At 38.4% G+C, this 20,487-nt stretch overlaps 2 protein-coding genes across 22 annotated transcripts in view; both read right to left on the bottom strand.

Moving 5' to 3' along the window:
• Positions 1–20,487, bottom strand: part of LOC308496052 (aldo-keto reductase family 1 member C15-like) — a gene marked incomplete at its 5' end in the record, with an annotated part of 236,040 nt that overhangs the window by 107,879 nt on the left and 107,674 nt on the right. The window lies entirely within an intron of this gene.
• Positions 1–20,487, bottom strand: part of LOC308500436 (ankyrin repeat domain-containing protein 26-like) — a 185,809-nt gene that overhangs the window by 99,808 nt on the left and 65,514 nt on the right. For 18 of the 21 annotated variants that reach the window (XR_013993729.1, XR_013993730.1, XR_013993731.1 and 15 more), the window contains 7 exons: positions 18,716–18,845; positions 18,362–18,420; positions 17,187–17,280; positions 11,519–11,552; positions 8,948–9,020; positions 1,691–1,820; positions 1,335–1,396 (listed from right to left, as the gene is read on the bottom strand). Coding sequence is in view for 18 of the 21 variants with exons in the window: in XM_081055285.1 (XP_080911411.1) it covers positions 1,335–1,396; positions 1,691–1,820; positions 8,948–9,020; positions 11,519–11,552; positions 17,187–17,280; positions 18,362–18,420; positions 18,716–18,845 (582 nt within the window). In the remaining 3 variants the exon portion in view is untranslated. The remainder of the gene's footprint in view (positions 1–1,334; positions 1,397–1,690; positions 1,821–8,947; positions 9,021–11,518; positions 11,553–17,186; positions 17,281–18,361; positions 18,421–18,715; positions 18,846–20,487) is intronic. The other 3 variants (XM_081055275.1, XM_081055287.1, XM_081055274.1) reach the window with 2 other exon arrangements.

Raw genomic sequence — 20,487 nt, 5'->3', positions numbered from 1 at the left:
CTCCGTTTCCTTTATAGGAAGCATGTATTGTGTACTTGTTTTCCTGCTACCACTACAGCTTAACCCTCAACTTCTACATTCAGTGCCAAACTGCCCGGAACACGGTTGGCATCTAATAACAAGCATTTGCTTCAAGAATGGCCAACCACTACAGACCTTTGGGACATGGCCTATCACAGTCTCCTGAACCTTAACACCCCTAAGTTAGAAATTCACATACCCCTTCTAAATTCCCCGGTCTCTTCTTGTCACCACTGCCATTCCTTGTCCTTCAGGTTACGGAAAGTCCCGCTATTAATAATTCACCACAAGCCACTGTGATCATTGCGTCTTACATTTCCACAGCACCCTCTACAGTATACAAGTGTTTCCACTTTTGCTATCACATCTGTTCATTACACAACCCTGAAAGGTCAGTATGACTCCATCGTTACGAATCAGATCACTGACATGGGCACGGTAAAAAGTTTTCCAAGATCCCAGAGCCAGTAAGTGACCAATCCAGGATGCTAGCACGTTCCCCGCCTTCAAATACACTGCTTGTACCATTAGGCCGCAGACGCATGTGTCAAAATCACTGCCTTCCTAGCTCTTTCCCCAGATGTCACCTCAGATTTGCTCATCATTACTTTGTACTTATATTACCACAGGTTGGTTGGCAGAAAGTTACTCAATGCATGCTGTTTTAACTGAACAAGACGGCAAAGAAGGCGAGAGTCAATTGTTTCACAGACACAATACGGATGTATGTGCACATTAAACCAGCGCTCAGCCAAGTGCTGTTAGAAGAATCCTATCTGCTTATGACTATTCACCATGCTCTTCCTTCCCTGGAAAGCTCCTTGCAGATCTACTTGACAATACAAATATAATAATACTTTGACGTACCACGCATTATATTTTCAAGTTCCAAGTTATAAAAAACTACATTCCAAACATTTTCTTTCTGAATCTCATTAGGACATTTACACGCTGACAAAAACCACACTCAGATATCTGGCCATAGGTCGATCTCTAACAATTCTTGAGTTCAGGGAAACAACTTCAGAACCCAAACTAATTCCCTATGACTTTGAAGCCTTCAGTGTTTTGTATTATACTACACTGACTTAATTCAGGGAATCTTGCAAGTTAGCAGAATTGTGCTATGTAGTCTTACTATACTCAGCACATACCTCTTTTTGTAATTATAGGTCAAACCATGAGAAAGTAATTTGTATAGTAAAATGCAGAGGTGAGAAAGCACAGTCAAAGCATTCCTCTTATGTTTCAACATCACTGAATGCTGATATTTAAATCATAACGATAATAATCATAATAATGAAAGACAGTACCTCAGAATGCTCGGGTGATTTTACGTCTTCTTCTTCTCCTAATCCTGATGCTGACATTTTGACTATAAAATGTAGTCACAGAAACATTACTGTGAATATTTATTGCTATGCATTTTTAATACACATTCAAGTCTAGCTCCATTTTTGAATATCAAATGGAAGTAATAGTAGAGAAGAATTACAGAGGTTGATATATTTGTAAGAGTAACGTTGGTAGTAGTCGTAATACATTTGAAGAAACTTAGCAAAAACAAAAGTACTTAATAGAAATGAATATCACATTTGGATCTACACAGGTTATATTTTTTCTACCAGCATTGAAGCTATTAAAAATTCATAGGTAGTCACTAAAATACCACTTCTATTATTTTGGTGAACTCCATCAACGTGAGTCAAATGATCGTTATTGGTGTGCTCTTGGGAAGCACTTTGAATAATATCCATACCATTTCCTTTTTTTCTATTTGCCGGTTTTGTTGGTTTGTCCTATAAACACAAAAAAAACAAAAACCAAACTTAATAAAAGAGCACATTTATTTAATTGCACATTGACTCACTCATTCCATCAGTTTTTAAGACCACAAATATTAACTGTATTCATCGAATCATAGGAACTAACCCCACAGAAGCTGGAAATATAAAAACAGATGTTGTCCTAATTCTAGTCTGGGTAGAGATACATAAGAACCGTTAGAAAAGTATCAGTGGCTCTTTGGACACTTGAACCGAATAAAGCACAGTAAATGCAGCTCAGCAGATGCAGCAAAGTTAGGGCTGCACCTTGAAAGTTATGCTAGGTACAGAGGAAGGCGAGAGAAGGGATTCTAGAAAGGGCATCAGGAACAAAAACATGAGGTATGAGTTGATATAGGAAGGGAGGGTACCAAAGGAATGAGGTAAACCAGAACCACTGAGATTAGGATGGAGAGATAAAAGTGCAAGATCAGAACCAAGCCAGAGAAGGCAAGTGTCAGGCAGCACATGAATTGTACCCTCATGTAATGGCGAGCCATTCATTAAGCAGAGGTGCTGCATCATTGGAAATATATGTTAGAACAGTGATTCCAGCTGCAATTGAAACGGGAACATCAGGGATGCAATGCTCCAAAAGAGTACCTCAAAATCAAATGGGAGAAAGTGAATTACGGTCATAACTTCTAAAACATGGTAGGCACGTAGAAAATATGAAAGGTGATGAGTCACTGGATGTGGTGATTCCAGGGAGAGTTGGGGTCCAGGATTTTTCTTGCTTTGCTATTTCAATGGTGCTATTTGCAAGGTTGGGGAAAACATGAAAAAGTAGGATAGAGACAGTCAGGAAAAAAGAAAGTTTCGGGGCACTGAGTTCACTTTGGGACATGTCAAATTTGAGTCACCCAGGGGACTTAGTAGGAAAACCTGGGTAGATACATTTAAGTAAACACAGATGACTTTACGCAGAAAAAGCGTGTGATTTAAGGAGATAGATGTCTATAAAACATTCTCAGCTGATATCTTTGAATAATGTAAAACCTACACAGATCTTGTGAAACTTTAAAAATAAAACAAGAGCAGAGCTATAGAAACGTGGGATTCAATTCTTCAATGACATATTTCAAAATCTAAAATATAAAATACCCTTTTATGGATATATGTCACTTCTTATTTCCTGGATATCATCATAATAAACACAAATTTAAATGAAAAAAATGTCAATCACCAATTCATGATGTTACTACAAGACAACTATTTAAAAATAATTTTTGAAAGATAAGTTTAAATAATAGAGGAGAAATACTTATGTGATGACAGAATCACGAGTCTTTTTGAAGCACTGCTATATGTATGAAAGATATACAAAACCCCGTTTTAAAATACACGTGGTTGCCTTAAAATACACGGTTTGTTCCCTGAGAACAAACACTACAATAAAACTCTAATTACCTATCTACTGCATATGGCCTGGTAGTTGAATACTGCAGGGAAAATCTAGTGTAAATACACTAATAAAATGAGGATTATCCGAGTTGAAGATTTAAAATTCTTCAAATACATCTACGATTGTCATGCAGGACTGAAAGAAGAAAGGGACTAAGAAATCAAGTGACCAGGATGTCTGTGAGTTTGAGATATGAAAGAATTTTCAACATAGCTTTAACAACTATGGACACCAAGTTAATAAAGTTTCTTAAGAATAATATGAAAAGAACCGATTGCTGAAGAGGATTGTAAAGTAAAAAATCATCTCAGAGAGAAAGTTGCATCCTCTGTTGGTAATGTTTTCTTCCTTATGACTTTACAACGAGTATTTTATCTTAGAAAAATATCCTGAATTGTGATTTCATCCTTTGATGTGTGCATATGTGTCCACTAATGTGTCCACAGATATTATTATGAAAAGATCACTCAGAATCTCTAGCCCCAGAGCTAGAGAAATGGTCCAGGGTGGGCTCAAGCCAGGGTCTCTCAAGGCAGAGACCACATTCTGCTCAACCCGTTTTCTCTGCACCCAGCTCCCATGTCATGACGTCCTCTGTTTTGTTCCTCCCTTTTGTCCCCCCTTCCCAAACAAGGTCTGAAGTGAAGCCCTGTGCTAGACACACAGAGAACAGAGAGCGAGGGCCTGCTGAACTCCGTGTGCCCTCGCAGCCCGGCTAAGTCCGATCCTCCCCCGAGCACGCTGCAAACTAGAGCTGGGAGAGGTTCCCCGCATCAGTATTGACAGTGGCAAATCAGCTGGCTGTCCATCCATAGGGGACCAAATAAATAAGTCATGTGACTTCTGCACAGTGGAAATTTCTGCAGCCACTGCAAAGAACAAAGGAGCCCCTTCAAGAGCAACATCTAGACATTTTGTTAAGTGAGGAAGGCAAGAGCAGAAGACATGTTTTAAATGAGCCATTTGATTGTTTTACAATATGTACCATGATCTTAATGTCATCGACTGAATAGGTTTCGATAGAATTCTTCTTTTAGTGAGATCACAGTCCACAAAACATAAAATTGACCATTTTAAAGGGAAACATTGAGTAGAGTTTTGGCCATTCAGAATTTTGTACAACGATCATTCTAGTTCCGAAACATTTCATGACACCAAAAAGAACCCCATTCCAGTTCAACAGTCACTCCCCATTGCTGCCACCACCAGCCCCAAGAATTACTAATCTGTTGGTATGGATTCTGTTGGTATGGATTACCTTATGCTGCACATTTAGATAAAAGGACTCATATAATTAAAAACTTTTAAAATAAGTTCTACTGAAAAAATAATTAATGTACTTTTTTCTTTTAGTGTATTGCAGCTTAAATTTATTTTCTCCTTCAATGAATAGAGATTAAGAACCTCATTTACATAATCAGAAATTTTAATTAATGAGAAACTGTACAAAACTCTCATTTATTTGTGCTGTGTTTATCTTCAAAAAACTCCAAAACTTCTGCCAAATTTATACCAATCGGTAAGACAAGTTAATTAGGCAAGAGTAGTGTACGTCAAACAGTAAGATGATTTAGCAACCACAAGACGGCCAAAATTTCATAATAATCTGATAAGCCCTAAAATAGATTTTACTTTGAATTATAAATGAACACAGGTTTTGCTATATTGAGTACTGGAAGTCATTGTATTGACTTTAAAAGTAAGGATTACAAAAAATATTAATAGAGAATTCAATAACCAAAGAATAAGTGAGAAACTTTCCTTGAGTCCTTCATGAAATCAGCAATAAGAAGTTCAGAAAATTGAGCATTATTTTCATGACTTGGATTTTTTGTCTTAATTTGTACAAAAAATACTTCTGGCACATTTTATAATACAGCGAGCTACTGCTCTCATTTAACCAACCTATTTAGGTTGGGTCATTATAATAATCTCATCTTGACTCTTATTAAATCTTAGCAGAAATCGTCAAAGTATGGAAAGCAATAACCTACGACCAAGATTACCGTGTGCAGCAAAGCTATCATTTAGAATCGAAGGAGAGATAAAGAGCTTGCCAGAAAAGAAAAAGATGGACAAGTTTATACCAACAAACCAGTATTATAAGAAAGATAAAAGGTATGTTTCAAAGAAAGAGAAAAAGAAGGAAGAAGAAGGAGAAGGAGGAGAAAATGAATGAACGAACGAATGACTAATAAAATGGCAATAACCACATACCTATAAGTAATTACTTTAAATGTAAATGATTAAATGCTCCAAAAAAGACATAAGGTGGCTGAATGGATAAGAAAACAAGACCCATACATATATGACATCAAATTAAAGAGTTTTGCACAGCAAAGGAAACCTTCAACAAAATGAAAACACAACCAAATGAATAGAAGGTATTTGGAAATAATACATCTAATAAAGGGTTAATATCCAAAATGTATAAGGAACTCATAAAACGTAACACCAAAAACACAACAATGAATGAAAAAATGGGAAGAGAACCTGAATGGATTTTTCTCCAAAGAAGTCACACTGGTGGCCAAGAGACATAATGAAAAGTTGTTCAATGATACTTATCATGAGAGCAATGAAAAGTAAAAACACAATGAGCTATCACTTCACACAGTCAGAATAGCCATCATCGATAAATCAACAAACAAGTGTTGGTGAAGATGTGAAGAAAAGGGATCCCTCGTGTGCTGTTGGTGAAACTGCAAGTCAGTGCAGCTGCAATGGAAAACAATATGCAGGTCCCTCAAAAATTTTAAACTGGAGACACCGTGAGACCCAGCATTCCTGCATCCAGCTATTTATCCAAAGAAATGCAAAACATTAATCCGAGAAGATGCTTGAAACCATAGGTTTGTTGAGCATTATTAGCAATAATCAAGATACGGAAGTAAGCTAAGTGTCCACTGAGAAACATTGAATAGAGAAGAGTGGTACCTATGAGAGGTCTCACAATTAAGTTTGTGAACTTCCCACCTAGCTCTTACATAGGCAGCACTGTACCAACAGTTCCGTAAGGTTTCATAACCTTGGTATATCAGTGTCTCACAGCTGTGTTTGTGTCGATGGGGTGCAATCTGGCTGAGTGGTAGTCATCATTGTTGCTGCGTGTTTTTCTGTGCTGTCGCGAGAATGTCTGGGCTTGAATCAGAACAACGAAGAAATATTAAATTTCTTGTTAAACGTGGCAAGAATTGAAGTGAAATCTGGGACATTTTAGTCCAAGCTCATGGGAATAATGCCATGAAGAGAAAGACCGTGTCTGAAAGGATGAAACGTCTTACTGATGGGACAGAATGCGCCAAGATGAGGACAGGTCAGGGTGGCCAGTAACAAGCAGAGCTGATGACATAAACATCGCAAAATTCATTGAACTGTGAGTGAGAATCGTGGTTCTGATTGTGACTTTTTTCTTCTGTACCAAACTAAACATCGATACAGACACAGTTAGGAAAATCTGAACTGAAAATCTTGGCATGAGAAAGGTGTGTGCAAAAATATTCCCAAAGTAGCGTGAAGTTTGCCAACACTGTTTGGGGAGGCAGGACGATGTCTTGGGCCATGTTGTCACTGATGATGAAACATGGTGCACCAATACAACCCTGAAACAGAGCGTCAAAGTGAACATTGGATGTCAGCCAATGCACCACGACCAAAATTTCCGTCAGCCCAAACCAAGAGTCTAAACAAGTTGCTAACCGTTTTTGATATCAGTGGGATTATTCATTATGAATCTGTACAACTGGACAAACAGTTAACCAAGTTGATTGTCTGGAAGTGCTGAAAAGGCTGCGTGAAAAAGTTAGATAAAAACGACCTGAATTTTTTTGAGAAAGATTCATGGCTCTTGCATCACGACAATGCACCATATTACACGATACTGTGTCTCAGGGACTTTTTAGCCAGTAAACAAATAAATATTTTGCAATACCCTCCCTAATCACCTGATCTGGCCCCTAGTGATTTCTTCTTTACCCAAAGATGAAGAAAATATTGAGAGGTAGACATTTTAATGGCATTCATTACATCAAGGCTAATATGACAACTGCTCTGATGGCCATTCCAGGAAGAGTTCCACAATTGCTTCGGAGGGTGAACTAGGCGCTGGCTTAAGTACATGGCTTCCCAAGGGGAATACTTCGAAGGTGATGATACTGATATTCATCAATGAGGTATGCAGCATTCAGTCAAGGATGAGTTCGCGAACTTAACTGTCAAGCGTCGTATACACTAAAATATTACTTGGACACTTAAAAATATTTGAAATCTTACCACTGGCAACAACATGGGTACACCTAGCTGGTCTTTATCTAAGTCACATAAATCACATAGAGAAAGACAAATACCATATGATTTCACTTATTGTGGAATCCAAAACACAATAAATGAACAAAGAAAGAGAAAAAATCACGAATACAGACAACAAACCGATGAAGGCCCGCCGTGAGGTCTTTTGGGGTTCGGGTAAAAAAGTTAAAAGGATTAAGATTCCAAATAGGCAGTTACAAAAAGGTCATGAGGCTGAGAAGTACTGCAAAAATAGTATAGTTAATACTATTGTAATAACTACGTATGGGGGCCGGGGTACCACACTCATAGGGGATCACTTTGTAAGGTACATAAATGACTGACCTCTGTGGTGTACACCTGAAGCTAACATAATACTCAATGTCAACAGAAACGGAAATAAAAAAAATTAAAAACAACAAGAAAAAATTTCTGAAAACTGACATTTTACCATACGGTTATTACGAAGCACTGCTTCTAGAATCATCATTTTAGGCAGAACATGTACTTTTCCATTAGATGAAGACATTGAAATATGTTCATAATACAATGATCTAGCATACAGTGGAATCCCTTTTAATATGGGTTTTGAGATAAAGAACTTCAGTTGTACTTTCAACAATTTCTACTGTTGTTTTAATCTAAATGATGGATCAGCACACATGCAACTAATATAAAATAATATCAAATGTTAATGAATGTAACTGAAGAAACAAGTAACAAGAGAGAAACAAGAAAACATTTCCTCCTGACAACTATATGATACCAAAATAAAAAGTGTAAAAAAAATGAACCTACATATTATATGCTATATACATTTAAAACTGCAAGGCTTCAGGAGAATTCCTGACTACTTTTTTTTGATTTTTTAAATGTATTGGGGTGACAATTGTTAGTAAATTTACATAGATTTCAATTCTGTATTACATCATCTGTAATTCTGTATTACATCATCTGTAGTACAATTCTGTATTACATCATCTATAAAGATTTCATGACTATTACAATAAGTCACTGGATCCACTAAAGACTTCATTTAGGCAAGTGTATAAAGGTCATGTTGGTGTAAATAAAAGTCACATTAAGAATCTTTCCCTTTCATCCAATATCATATCTCCTCTACTGTGGGAAGCTTCCCAATATAATTGTCCTATCACTGTATGTTTTCCAGCCCATTCTGTTTTTTTCGTCCCCATCTTCAGTACTTACAAGAGTTTAAAACAAAGAAACAAACAAACAAACAAAGAACACCTCAACTGGTCCTATCTTATAAACTGGTTTACTGCACCCGATTTTCTATTACGAACATAAACCAATGCTAGATGGACCCCTACTACACTGTAAGAGAAAGTACTACACAAAACCAAATCCAGAGCAGGAAACTTAATTTCACACCGGCGCACTTTACCTTGGGAACAACATTGCAGACTTTATCCTGTGATGTAGACGGTGACTCCTCAATGCCAGGTTTGCAGGGAAGACTGTGGGGTAAAGAAAAAAAATAAGCGAGTTGCTTCCTTTACAAAAGCAACAACAACAAAAATGGTGTGGTAGTTCAGCTATCTGCGTATCAAATGAAGGGTCTGGATAGAATTAAAATTTGGCCTGTTTTAAAACAGTTTTCCGTGCTCTATTGCTGCCTCCAACTCTCCCAACCTCTGAAATAGTGTGAAGATACACTCTAAGTTGCCATAGCAAACAGTCACAGCGAATGTATTGGCAAAGGCCGAGATTACTTTGTGTTCACCGGAAGTCCTGAAGGCTGAACTGAAAATCCAATTAATGGCTGACATAACTTTTGTAACCTGAACTGTCAGGAATCTGATGACCTAAATCGTGGTGGAAAGACACGCTGGCACTTCTCCAGTGTCTGCCCCTGCTTCAAAGACTAATCTTTGTGACTCAGAAATGGCAGTCTTGATTCTTTAACAGGGAAAACACTGAGTACGACGACCCCATTCTGTCCTCGTACCCTAAAACAGTACAGTGAGTTCCCTGAAATGTTTGCAAGTTACAAGCACAAAAGTCAAAGAACGAAGGTGTATGTTGTTAGCCTTGCCACTACCAGATCTCTCATCGGCAGGGCTCCCTGGAAACCTCCAACCTTGAAATCTTCAGCCTGTGAAGGCACAGACTCCTGAAACAAGGAAGACCTCAAATGACCCACTATTTCCCTGCTCCTGGGAAGCAGGGTAAATGGAGATTCAGTCGTCCACTCCTAAAACACGCATGTTACCAAATGCCCAACTCCATCACTGATCTGACAGTCAGTCCTTCCTCTGCCCAACCCTCCATGCACCTGGGAAGGACATGAGCGAGTTGGGAAAAGCGGTGGAGGTCATGAGACACCTGCCTAGGGCCACAGATCTCTGTATTTTCACGATCTCTCCAGTAACCTAGGTCTGAAAGGGATCTAAGGCCCCTCTGTAAGCTGGGGTGCAGGTAGGTGGTACCACAGTCCTACTGGTCTAAAGAGAATCTTTCCAGTAGCCCAAATTATTTTAATATTTCAGATAGAAACCTTGAATTTTCCTGTTTCCCCCATTCAACGATAAAGCAGCAACCTGAGCAGTACACCGTTGAAACCCTTATTTTAATCTACTTTCCTAGACAACTGCCAACATCCTGTGTCAGTCTTATTTCGATTTGTGTTAACTTGTCACAAACCCCACTATTCTGATCTCTTGAGCCTGATGGGATTTGTGATCTCTACTCTAAAACCCGTATTTCTATTGCGAACCACTGGTGTCTTGAAACTAGAATTCTCCTGCTAATTCCATTCTGATCATCTTCCACTGCGTTCATTAGACCTTTCTATTAGTAAAACAATCACCAACAGGATGATCAAGCAGGAAAGGCATGGGCTTAGAAATCTGAACTCAAATCTCATTTCCATCACTCATTTAGAATCAAATAAGTGACTTTAATCTCTTTGAGTCACAAACTCTCCATGTGAACAAACACTTGACCAAAACGTTAATCACAGCATAAATTACTAGAGGGTGTTTTAAATAGTTAACTCCTAAGGTTCCTTAAAGTCCTGAAATTCTAGATGCTTTTGCTTCTACCAAATAATGGATGCCTAAGCTGGCAGGAATGGAAAAAACATAACACAACAAGAGAAACACCAAAAAGAAGCATGTAAGAAAGTAAAAAATCAAGATAACTCATGGAAGAAGAAGAAAGCCTTTAGGGAAAAAAGGAAAAAAAAACTTGATAGAACCAGGTAAAGGAACCACCATGAAGGAAAACCCAACTGGGAAGTCTGTTAGTAGAGCTATCAACTAAAAATATCCTCTAATTTGATGCCAAATTTCATTAACGCAACATGGCCAATACATAGGTATTTTTCACACACAGAAAAGTAATTCATCTCCAGAAGGGTAGACGGCATCACACCCAAAACCACCTGACTGATCAGGTCTTGCTTAGGTAAAGGCTGTGGTTCTGTGACCACAGCTAACTCACATCTGGGCTAAATTCTGATGCTGAAAACAAGGTTCTCATTACTGCTACAACTGTCCAGTATATGAAGACAAATGCTTGGACTAACCGGCTTTCTTAAGAACAACTCTAAATCAGCATTAACATATGACTAAATTGGACTCTCTGAGCTCCTCTGACCTGCGTCTGAATCCTGACTCCAGAGTTGCCCAGGAACTTCTCAGTACAGGCTGAGGGACAAGAGAATGGCTTTGGGAAGCCAGGCAGGCTGAAGGTCAAATCACAGGTCAGCCACTTGGTAACTGTGGAACCATGGGTCAATTAATGAACCTCCTGGACCACAATGTGTAATTAATAAAAAGTAGCCTGAACAGCACAGCTACTTTACAAAGCTATTGTGATGACAAATGAGCTAACAACTGTGACGTAGATAAGGCAGGGTCTCGCCCAGAGCAGAACACTCAATCACTGTTGGGTTCTGGTATCTGCAGTCCTTTAGTGAACATGCCAATTTTAGAAATCCACAAAATCGTACCTGCTTGCAGGGTCCTTCTTAGAACACTTTCCCACTATTAAAGAAAAGAATTAAAACATGTTTTAAATCCACAATAGAAAAATGCAGAACTTTAACTTATCAGACTGATATTGTGATAAAAAGGATTTTTGGAGAGTACAGTAGAGTGCATATTAATCATACTATGGTTAGGCAATTCACACATTATGAATTTTTACTTCTCTTAGATATACATAATATATACGTGAGTAACATCAAATGAGATCAAACATAAACGGCGTGTACCAAGGTTTGACACCTAAAAGTCAACTACTACTGCACTGATTATAAAACCCAGCAGCACTCATCAGACGGAGAGAAAATGGTTCAATTAGTAAAATGAGTATCCTCCACTGACATTGGCAAATGGAAATCGCGTGATGGTCCTCATTCCATCACCACGCCCACTTGCAGCAGTGTACACTTATTTTCCTGTTACGCAGTTCAACGTGCCCAGCTCTTCAGCCTAGAGTGTTCACTTTGGGATGAAGCACCCTCTCATTAGGAAGCTGGGTCGATGGGCACTGTGCTTTGCAACACTGCACAACACAGGAAGCAGACTCTTTCTGCCGTATGTCCATCGCAACATAATATAAAAGACTTTGTGAGTCCAGTGTTATCTGTACACCCCCTGCTACGGTTTCCTTCCACGGTAGAGAGTCTGCCTGACTGCACTGCAGTCACCGCTGCTGGCTCCCTGCCCACTAGCCACTCCCTAGTCTTCATTCTTTCTGGAGAACCATGACTCTGTGTGGATATTTACTGTCCCAATACATAGAGAAGGTGGCCTCTGCCCAGCTCCAGAAAGAAAATGATTGTACTAAGATAATCACAGTGATTGGTTTACCACTAAGTGTTGTAGGAATGAGCGTGTGACGTACTCCACCTGTAAATGTTATGGGGGGGGGTGTAATGCGAGCCTCTCTGTTTTCACCCTAATTAAAGAAACGCAGAGCTCAACCTCACTAACCATCAAAGAAACGAAAAGCAAAACACAGTGACATATGACCTCAGAGCTGTTAGATGGCTATGATCAAGTTGACAAGAAATAACAAATGTGGCCGCGGAAACAGAAAACAAGTTTTGTGCACTGTTTATGGGGTTATATATTGGTACAGGCACTGTGGAAAACAGTATAAAGATTCCTCAAAAAATTGAAAACACAACTGCCACGAGATCCAGCAATTCCACCTCTCATTATTTATCGACAGAAAACAAAAACACGAGTTTGAAAAACAGTGTGCACCCCTATCTTCACTGCAAGATTATTTGCAATAGTAAAGATGTGGAAACAACACAGGTGTCCTTCGATATGTGAATGGATAAAGACGATGTGTGTGTGTGTGTGTGTGTGTGTGTGTGTGTACCTTTATATACAGTATTACTCATCCACAAAAAAAGAAGCAAATCTTTCCTTTTGCAACAACGTGGATGTTCCTACAGGGTATTATGTGAAGTGAAAGAAGACAGAGAAAGATAAATACCGTGTGATCTCTCTTACATGTGGAATCTAAAAGTACAAAAACAAACAAACACACCAAACAGACCCTCAGCTACCAAGAACAACCTGATGGACGCCAGGGGAGAGGGAGAGGCGGGGATGGATGACAAAGAAGGTGAACAAGAAGGACAAACTTCCAGGTACAAACTACCTCAGCCACAGGGATGTAGTGTACAGCACAGGGAGTGTGTCCACAATATCCTTCTAACTTTGCTGGCTGATAGACAGTACTACGTGCAACATGGTGATCACCTCGTAAGGTACAAATGGCCAAGCACTGTGTTGTCCACGTCAAATTAACATATATCGTATGCCAACTATAATGAAAATTTATAAAGTAAAGATGACCACGTACAGAAACACGGTCCTTCCAGTCTTTGGATATTGTCCTGAAAACATGTTTGGCACAGTTGCTGATTAGCTGACAAGCAAACAAAACTTAAAACATTGACAGTCTCACAGCTGAAAAGGGCCAATATCGGGTGTCCTGATGGCGTCACTGAACCCCAACACCACCCTGGATCCTTCTTGCAGCCACTGTTAACTAGGTCACCTGTTATTTGCAGTAAAAATGAGCTGGGATATACAATTATGGAATACCAGTTCATAAAAAAAGTCATTTCTCTCCATACCAACGTGGGCTACTAGTATGCCTGCATTCCTTGTACCCTCTTCCTTACAACCATTGTGAAGTGTCTTGATCGCCTCATGCAAGAAGTTTCAACAATGACTCCTTCTACATCTAAAAGTGATGTACATGAGCTTTCTTTTAAAAATTATTAAAAATATTTCTTTATTATAAATTCCATTGTGTGTTTAAAATATCAGATTTAGTGAATCAGGATAAATATGTCACTAGCTGATAAGCCTTTTAAATATGTTTGATTAACAGATTCCATTTTTTCTCTTTTATTCTCTCTGTTTTTGTTGTTTTATAGAAAACTAAGTCATGTGTTCTATAGCATTTCTTGCAATGTTTTGCATTTTGCTGACTGAATATGGTCGTTTCGATTATCATGTCCTTCTGTTCCTACATTTCCTGTAAATTGATAATCAGACCTGGAGTTTTGATGAGGGACTACGTTCGATTATTATTATTTTTTCTTGTGAAGGCTGCTTCACAGCAGCGTTGCGTTTTTCTTGCATCAAAAACACATGTCTGATCTTCCCTCTTTTGTGAGGTTATTAGACACTGATGAGCATTGGCAAACTGTGGGCTGTGGTCATATTGATTCCCTGTCTGTAATTATAAATAAAGTTTTATGGGAACACAGTCACATCTACTCATTTACATATTTCTTATGGCTGCTTTGCACCACAACAACAGTCTTTGACAGCAGACTTTAAGGTCTCCAACCCTGAAATATTTACCATATGGCCCTTTACTGTTTTCACTATACATTAACTTTGCCTTATCTAGAACTTCTTACAAATAGAATTACACAGTATGCACTCTTTTGCACAGACTTGTTTCATTCGCCATAATGTATTTTAATATTTATCAACGCTGCATGTTTTTTTCCCTCTCAATTGTGTAGTATTTCCTTGTGGAAATATAACTTTTATGTCCATCCGTTCTCTTGTTGATGGACACTGAATCACTTTCAGGTTTATGGCTATTACAAGTAAACATGATAGATTCTTGTATAAGCGTTAGTTCTAAGAGTCACTTCTAAATTCTGAACTGACCTGGGAAGTGTTTGAAAATTGTTTATCCCTAGGATTTCTGCCTATGTGCCATCTCCATAGAATCCTATAGTGACCATCTAAGGGAATCCTGTCTTTATCCACCGTTGTTTTTCCCCTCTCTTAACACCCTTTTATTTGCCATATAGAATTTATATGAACTTATAATTACTTGTTTACTTGTCGGTCCCTCTCCTTGCATTGTAAATTCTCGTATTAGACCACAATAAGCTCCAAGAGAATAGGCAATGTTTGGTGTATTCATAGCCCCTAGTAAAGTGTTATACACAGTAGTTGCTCAATAAATAGTTGAAACAATAATTCATTCTAAAAACATAAAATCACAGGTTGACAAGCTCACCAATTATCACGAAATGGCTGAGTTCATAATATTCTCAACCAAACACATAGTCAGATAACACATCACAAGCACTTCCCCAAACCGAACCTAAATTTTAGCAAATGATTGCCTTAATTCTGGCGATATTCCCAAGCCTGATACTGGAAGGCCAGGTTTTGGGGGTGGGAGACTCTTTCGAATTATGCAGGTCAAATACCGTTATATAGCTTATACACTTCATTGTGACCAATAAAGGTAAATACATACAAAAAGTGTGGTCAGGAGGTACAAGTCCCAAGGCGAACTGCAGGAAACAAACTATAAAAGAGAAATCATCCCAGCAAGTGGAATCCACCTAGAGCAGCTAATAGAGCAGGCTCCGGGCATGCCCGGGGTGGGTGGGGGAGCTCTGGCTGTGAACCCGGATAGGGTGCACTCGGGCAAGTGGGGTACCGGGGACTCAGCCGGGGAAGAACATGTTAGATGCAAAACTCAAACTGCAGAAGAAAGCCAAGACCCCACAGGATGTCTGTCACCTACCCCCCAATGGACCTCTTTCTGGAAACTAGATGAGCTTTCAACATGAAATATGGTATTTGAAAAGAAAAATATTTAATTTAACAGCCACAGAAATATTCCATATAAGAAACTTTTACATTTGAAAATCAGTGTAACATTTACTGAAAACCATAATTTTAGCACTTAGGGAATGAAGTCTCCAATTTCTTTTGTTTGCAATCTTAGTTTCCTTCCGAATCTCATGCTAGACTTTAAAGGACTTTTATGACACAGCCATCTTATCAAAGAATTAACTCCTAAACAAAGAACAGCCATGTGCTCTATTCAAACTTCTCTCCCTGGAATAACAAATACCACTGTAACCTATGTATCTTGGCTGCCTGAGAGTCCTGAGGAGATAAAGCAGTGGCTGCAGTTTATCCCATTCCAGCACTTCCTCCTCCTTCCAGGATTCTCTGGAGCAGCAATGTTCTCACCTTCTGTTTCAGTGCAAATACACTGAAGGCATCCAAACGAGTTGTCTCACATTTCCTCATCAACTTCAAAATTACCTAGATGAAGCCATTTTCATTCTTTCTGTGAATTATCCCCACCATATTTTCTTTCCTCTCTGTTTAGTGCTAGTATCTTACAGCTATCAGTCCTATTTCTTCATTTTCTTGCTTCCCTTTGGTCATAAACATGGCCACAAAGAAAAACAAAATAATGCTGTTCCTCGATCCTCGTATGTCTACAACTATCCGATGCCTCCTCTTGCAGATTTCTCTGTAGAGAAGTCAGCACCCTCTCTGCACAGAGCATGGTCTGTGGACAAGCACCTTCGTGCCCCCTCATTCCTTGTGAGACATACAGATACCAGACCTGCTGCCATCATTTCTCCCTGAAATGCAACTGCATTTGGAGTCACGGACTCTCTCATGGACGTTTGGTCAGGTTATTGCCACCCTGAATATCCCATAACTGATCCTGCCCTCCGTCTCATTCCAATGCTCTTCTTTTGCTCTGTACGATACTACCCTATGAAGTCACAGCGTTTTATGTGGCATTAAGTTATATACATTTACAGCTGAGCACATAGGCTTAAGTTCATCGATGGCAGATAAAACAGATCTACGTGGCCATGTACCTCAATCCGCAGTGCCGTCCCTACTATGAGGAAAAGAGGAAGCGCTCGGACACGTTTTGATACTGGAAGCTCACTTTCTCTTCTTCCTACATTTCCAAAACTCTGCTCTTCCTTTTTCTAAACAATTATTTACTGCCTTACACTCTATATACCTGCTTCATCTTCCAGCATTGACTCCCTCAATCTCTGCCTTTGTCATTCTTCATTCCCTCTTTTACTGTTTGCTTCGTCTTTATTTCCTGACTCTTCTCAGTTGTCAGAATATCTTCAAATGGAAGAAATAATTCATCTCCTGGGATTGCACGCCTACTTGAATCTGTTGCTGATACTGGAGCACTACACAACACTTGTCCTTTTCACTTCTCTTTTCCACACGAGGCATCTAATAGGAGATTTCCTCTGGCTATTACACTACATCATTTGCATGTTTTAAGTCAAAATTCAGGTGAATGACTTTTTTGCACAAACCAGGTCTTACCTTCTTCTTGTGTAGGAAGTACATGTTTTCCTCTTCGTTTGGCACCAAACAGGAAACGATCAACATATTTCTGTGGATGTCTTTCAGGAACAGTCTGTTAAAATTTATATCAATCATGAGTTGTAGATTATAAGTCACTACAAGCCACTGTGATCACTGTGTCTTATATTTCCACAGCACCCTTCACAGTTTACAAAGTGTTTCTACATTTGTTATCACATCTGTTCATTACACAAGCCTGAAAAGTAGGTATGACTCCATCGTTATGAATCAGATCACTGACATGGGCAGGTTAAAAAGTTTTCCATGATCCCAGAGCCAGGAAGTGACCAATCCAGGATGCTAGCACGTTCCCCGCCTTCAAATACACTGCTTGTACCGTTAGGCCGCAGACGCGTGTATCAAAATCACTGCCTTCCTATCTCTTTCCACAGCTGTCACCTCAGATTTGCTCATCATTACTTTGTACTTATATTACCACAAGTTGGTTGGCAGAAATTTACTCAATGCATGCTGTTTTAATTGAACAAGACTGCGAAGAATGTGAGAGTCAATGCTTTCACAGACACAATAGTGATGTATGTGCACATTAAACCAGCGCTCAGCCAAGTGCTGTTAGAAGAATCCTATCTGCTTATTATTATGCACCACGCTCTTCCTTCCCTGGAAAGCTCCTTGCAGATCTACTTGACAATACAAATATAATAATACTTTGTAGTATCACGCATTATATTTTCAAGTCCCAAGTCATAAAAAAACTACATTCCAAACATTTTCTTTCTGAATCTCATTAGGACATTTACACGCTGACAAAAACCACACTCAGATATCTGGCCATAGGTCGATCTGTAACAATTCTTGAGTTCAGGGAAACAACTTCAGAACCCAAACTAATTCCCTATGACTTTGAAGGCTTCAGTGTTTTGTATTATACTACACTGACTTAATTCAGGAATCTTGCAAGTTAGCAGAATTGTGCTATGTAGTCTTACTATACTCAGCACATAGCTCTTTTATTAATTGTAGGTTAACCATGAGAGTAATTTGTATAGTGAAATGCAGAGGTGAGAAAGTACAGTCAAACCATTCCTCCTATGTTTCAACATCACTGAATGCTGATGTTTAAATAATAACGATGATAATAATAATAATAGTAATAATAATAAAGACAGTACCTCAGAATCCCCAGGTGATTTTACGTCTTCTTCTCCTAATCCTGATGCTGACATTTTGACTATAAAATGTAGTCACAGAAACATTACTGTGAATATTTATTACTATGCATTTTAAATACACATTCAAGTCTATCTCCATTTTTGAATATCAGATAAAAGTAATAGAAGAGAAGAATTACACAGGTTGATATATTTGTAAGAAGAAATGTTGGTAAAAGTTGTAATATATTTGAAGAAACTTAGCAAAAACAAAAGTACTTAATAGAAATGAATATCACATTTGGATCTACACAGGTTATATTTTTTCTACCAGCATTGAAGCTATTAAAAATTCATAGGTAGTCACTAAAATACCACTTCTATTATTTTGGTGAACTCCATCAATGTGAGTCAAATGATCGTTATTGGTGAGCTCTTGGGAAGCACTTTGAATAATATCCATACCATTTTCTTTTTTTCTAATTGCCGGTTTTGTGGGTTTGTCCTATAAACAAAAACAAAACAAAAACCCAACTTAATAAAGGAGCACATTCATTTACTTGCTGACTGACTCATTCATTCCATGAGTTTTTAAGACCACAAATATTAAGTGTATTCATCGAATCATAGGAACTAACTCCAGAGAAGCTGAAAATATAAATAACAGATGTTGTCCTAAATCTAGTCTGGGTAGAGATAGATGAGAACCGTTAGAAAAGTATCAGTGGCTCTTTGGACACTTGAACTGAATAAAGCACAGTAAATGCAGCTCAGCAGATGCAGCAAAGTTAGGGCTGCACCTTGAAAGTTATGCTAAGTACAGAGGGAAGGCGAGAGAAGGGATTCTAGAAAGGGCAGCAGGAACAAAAACATGAGGTATGAGTCGATATAGGAAGGGAGGGTACCAAAGGAATAAGGTAAACTGGAACCACTGAGAATAGGATGGAGAGATAAAAGTGCAAGATCAGAACCAAGCCAAAGAAGGCAAGTGTCAGGTAGCACATGAATTGGACCCTCATGTAATGGAGAGCCATTCATTAAGCAGAGTTGCTGCATCATTGGAAATATATGTTAGAACAGTGATTCCAACTGCAACTGAAACGGGAACATCAGGGATGCAATGCTCCAAAAGAGTACCTCAAAATCAAATGTAGAAAGTGAATTACGGTCATAACTTCTAAAACATGGTAGGCACGTAGAAAATATGAAAGGTGATGAGTCACTGGATGTGGTGATTCCAGGGAGAGTTGGGGTCCAGGATTTTTCTTGCTTTGCTATTTCAATGGTGCTATTTTCCAGTTTGGGGAAAACGGATGACAGAGTAGAATAGAGACAGTCAGGAAAAAAGAAAGTTTCGGGCACTGAGTTCACTGTGGGACATGTCAAATTTGAGTCACCCAGGGGACTTAGAAGGAAAACCTGGGTAGATACATTTAAGTAAACACAGATGACTTTACTCAGAAAAAGCGTGTGATTTAATGAGATAGATGTTTATAAAACATTCTCAGCTGATGTCTTTGAATAATGTAAAGGCTACAAGATCTTGTGAAACTTTAAAAATAAAACAAGAGCACAGCTATAGAAACGTGGGATTCAATTCTTCAATTACATATTTCAAAATCCAAAATATAAATACCCTTTTATGGATATATGTAACGTCTTATTTCTGAAATATCATCATAATAAACACTTAAAGTTTAATTGAAAAAATTGTCAATCTCCAATTCATGATGTTACTACAAGACAACTATTTAAAAATAATTTTCGAAAGATAAGTTTAAAATAGTAGAAGAGAAATGCTGTGTGATGACAGAATCACGAGTCATTTGAAGCACTGCTATATGTATGAAAGATATACAAAAACCCATTTTAAAATTCACCTGGTTTCCTTATTTCCTTGAGAACAAATACTATAATAAATGTCTAATTACCTATCTACTGCATATGGTCTGGTAGTGAAATACTGCAAGGTAAAAATCTAGTGTAAATACAGTAATAAAACGAGGATTATCCAAGTTGAAGATTTAAAAGTCTTCAAATACATCTACGATTGTCATGCAGGACTGAAAGAAGAAAGGGACTAAGAAATCAAGCGACCAGGATGTCTGAGTTTGAGATATGAAGGAATTTTCAACATAGCTTTAACA

Source organism: Rhinolophus hipposideros (assembly GCF_964194185.1).
Source record: "Rhinolophus hipposideros genome assembly, chromosome: 1".
Lineage (NCBI taxonomy): Eukaryota > Metazoa > Chordata > Mammalia > Chiroptera > Rhinolophidae > Rhinolophus > Rhinolophus hipposideros.
The sequence above is the reverse complement of the archived record's forward strand: the minus strand, read 5'-3'. Positions and strand labels throughout refer to the sequence as shown.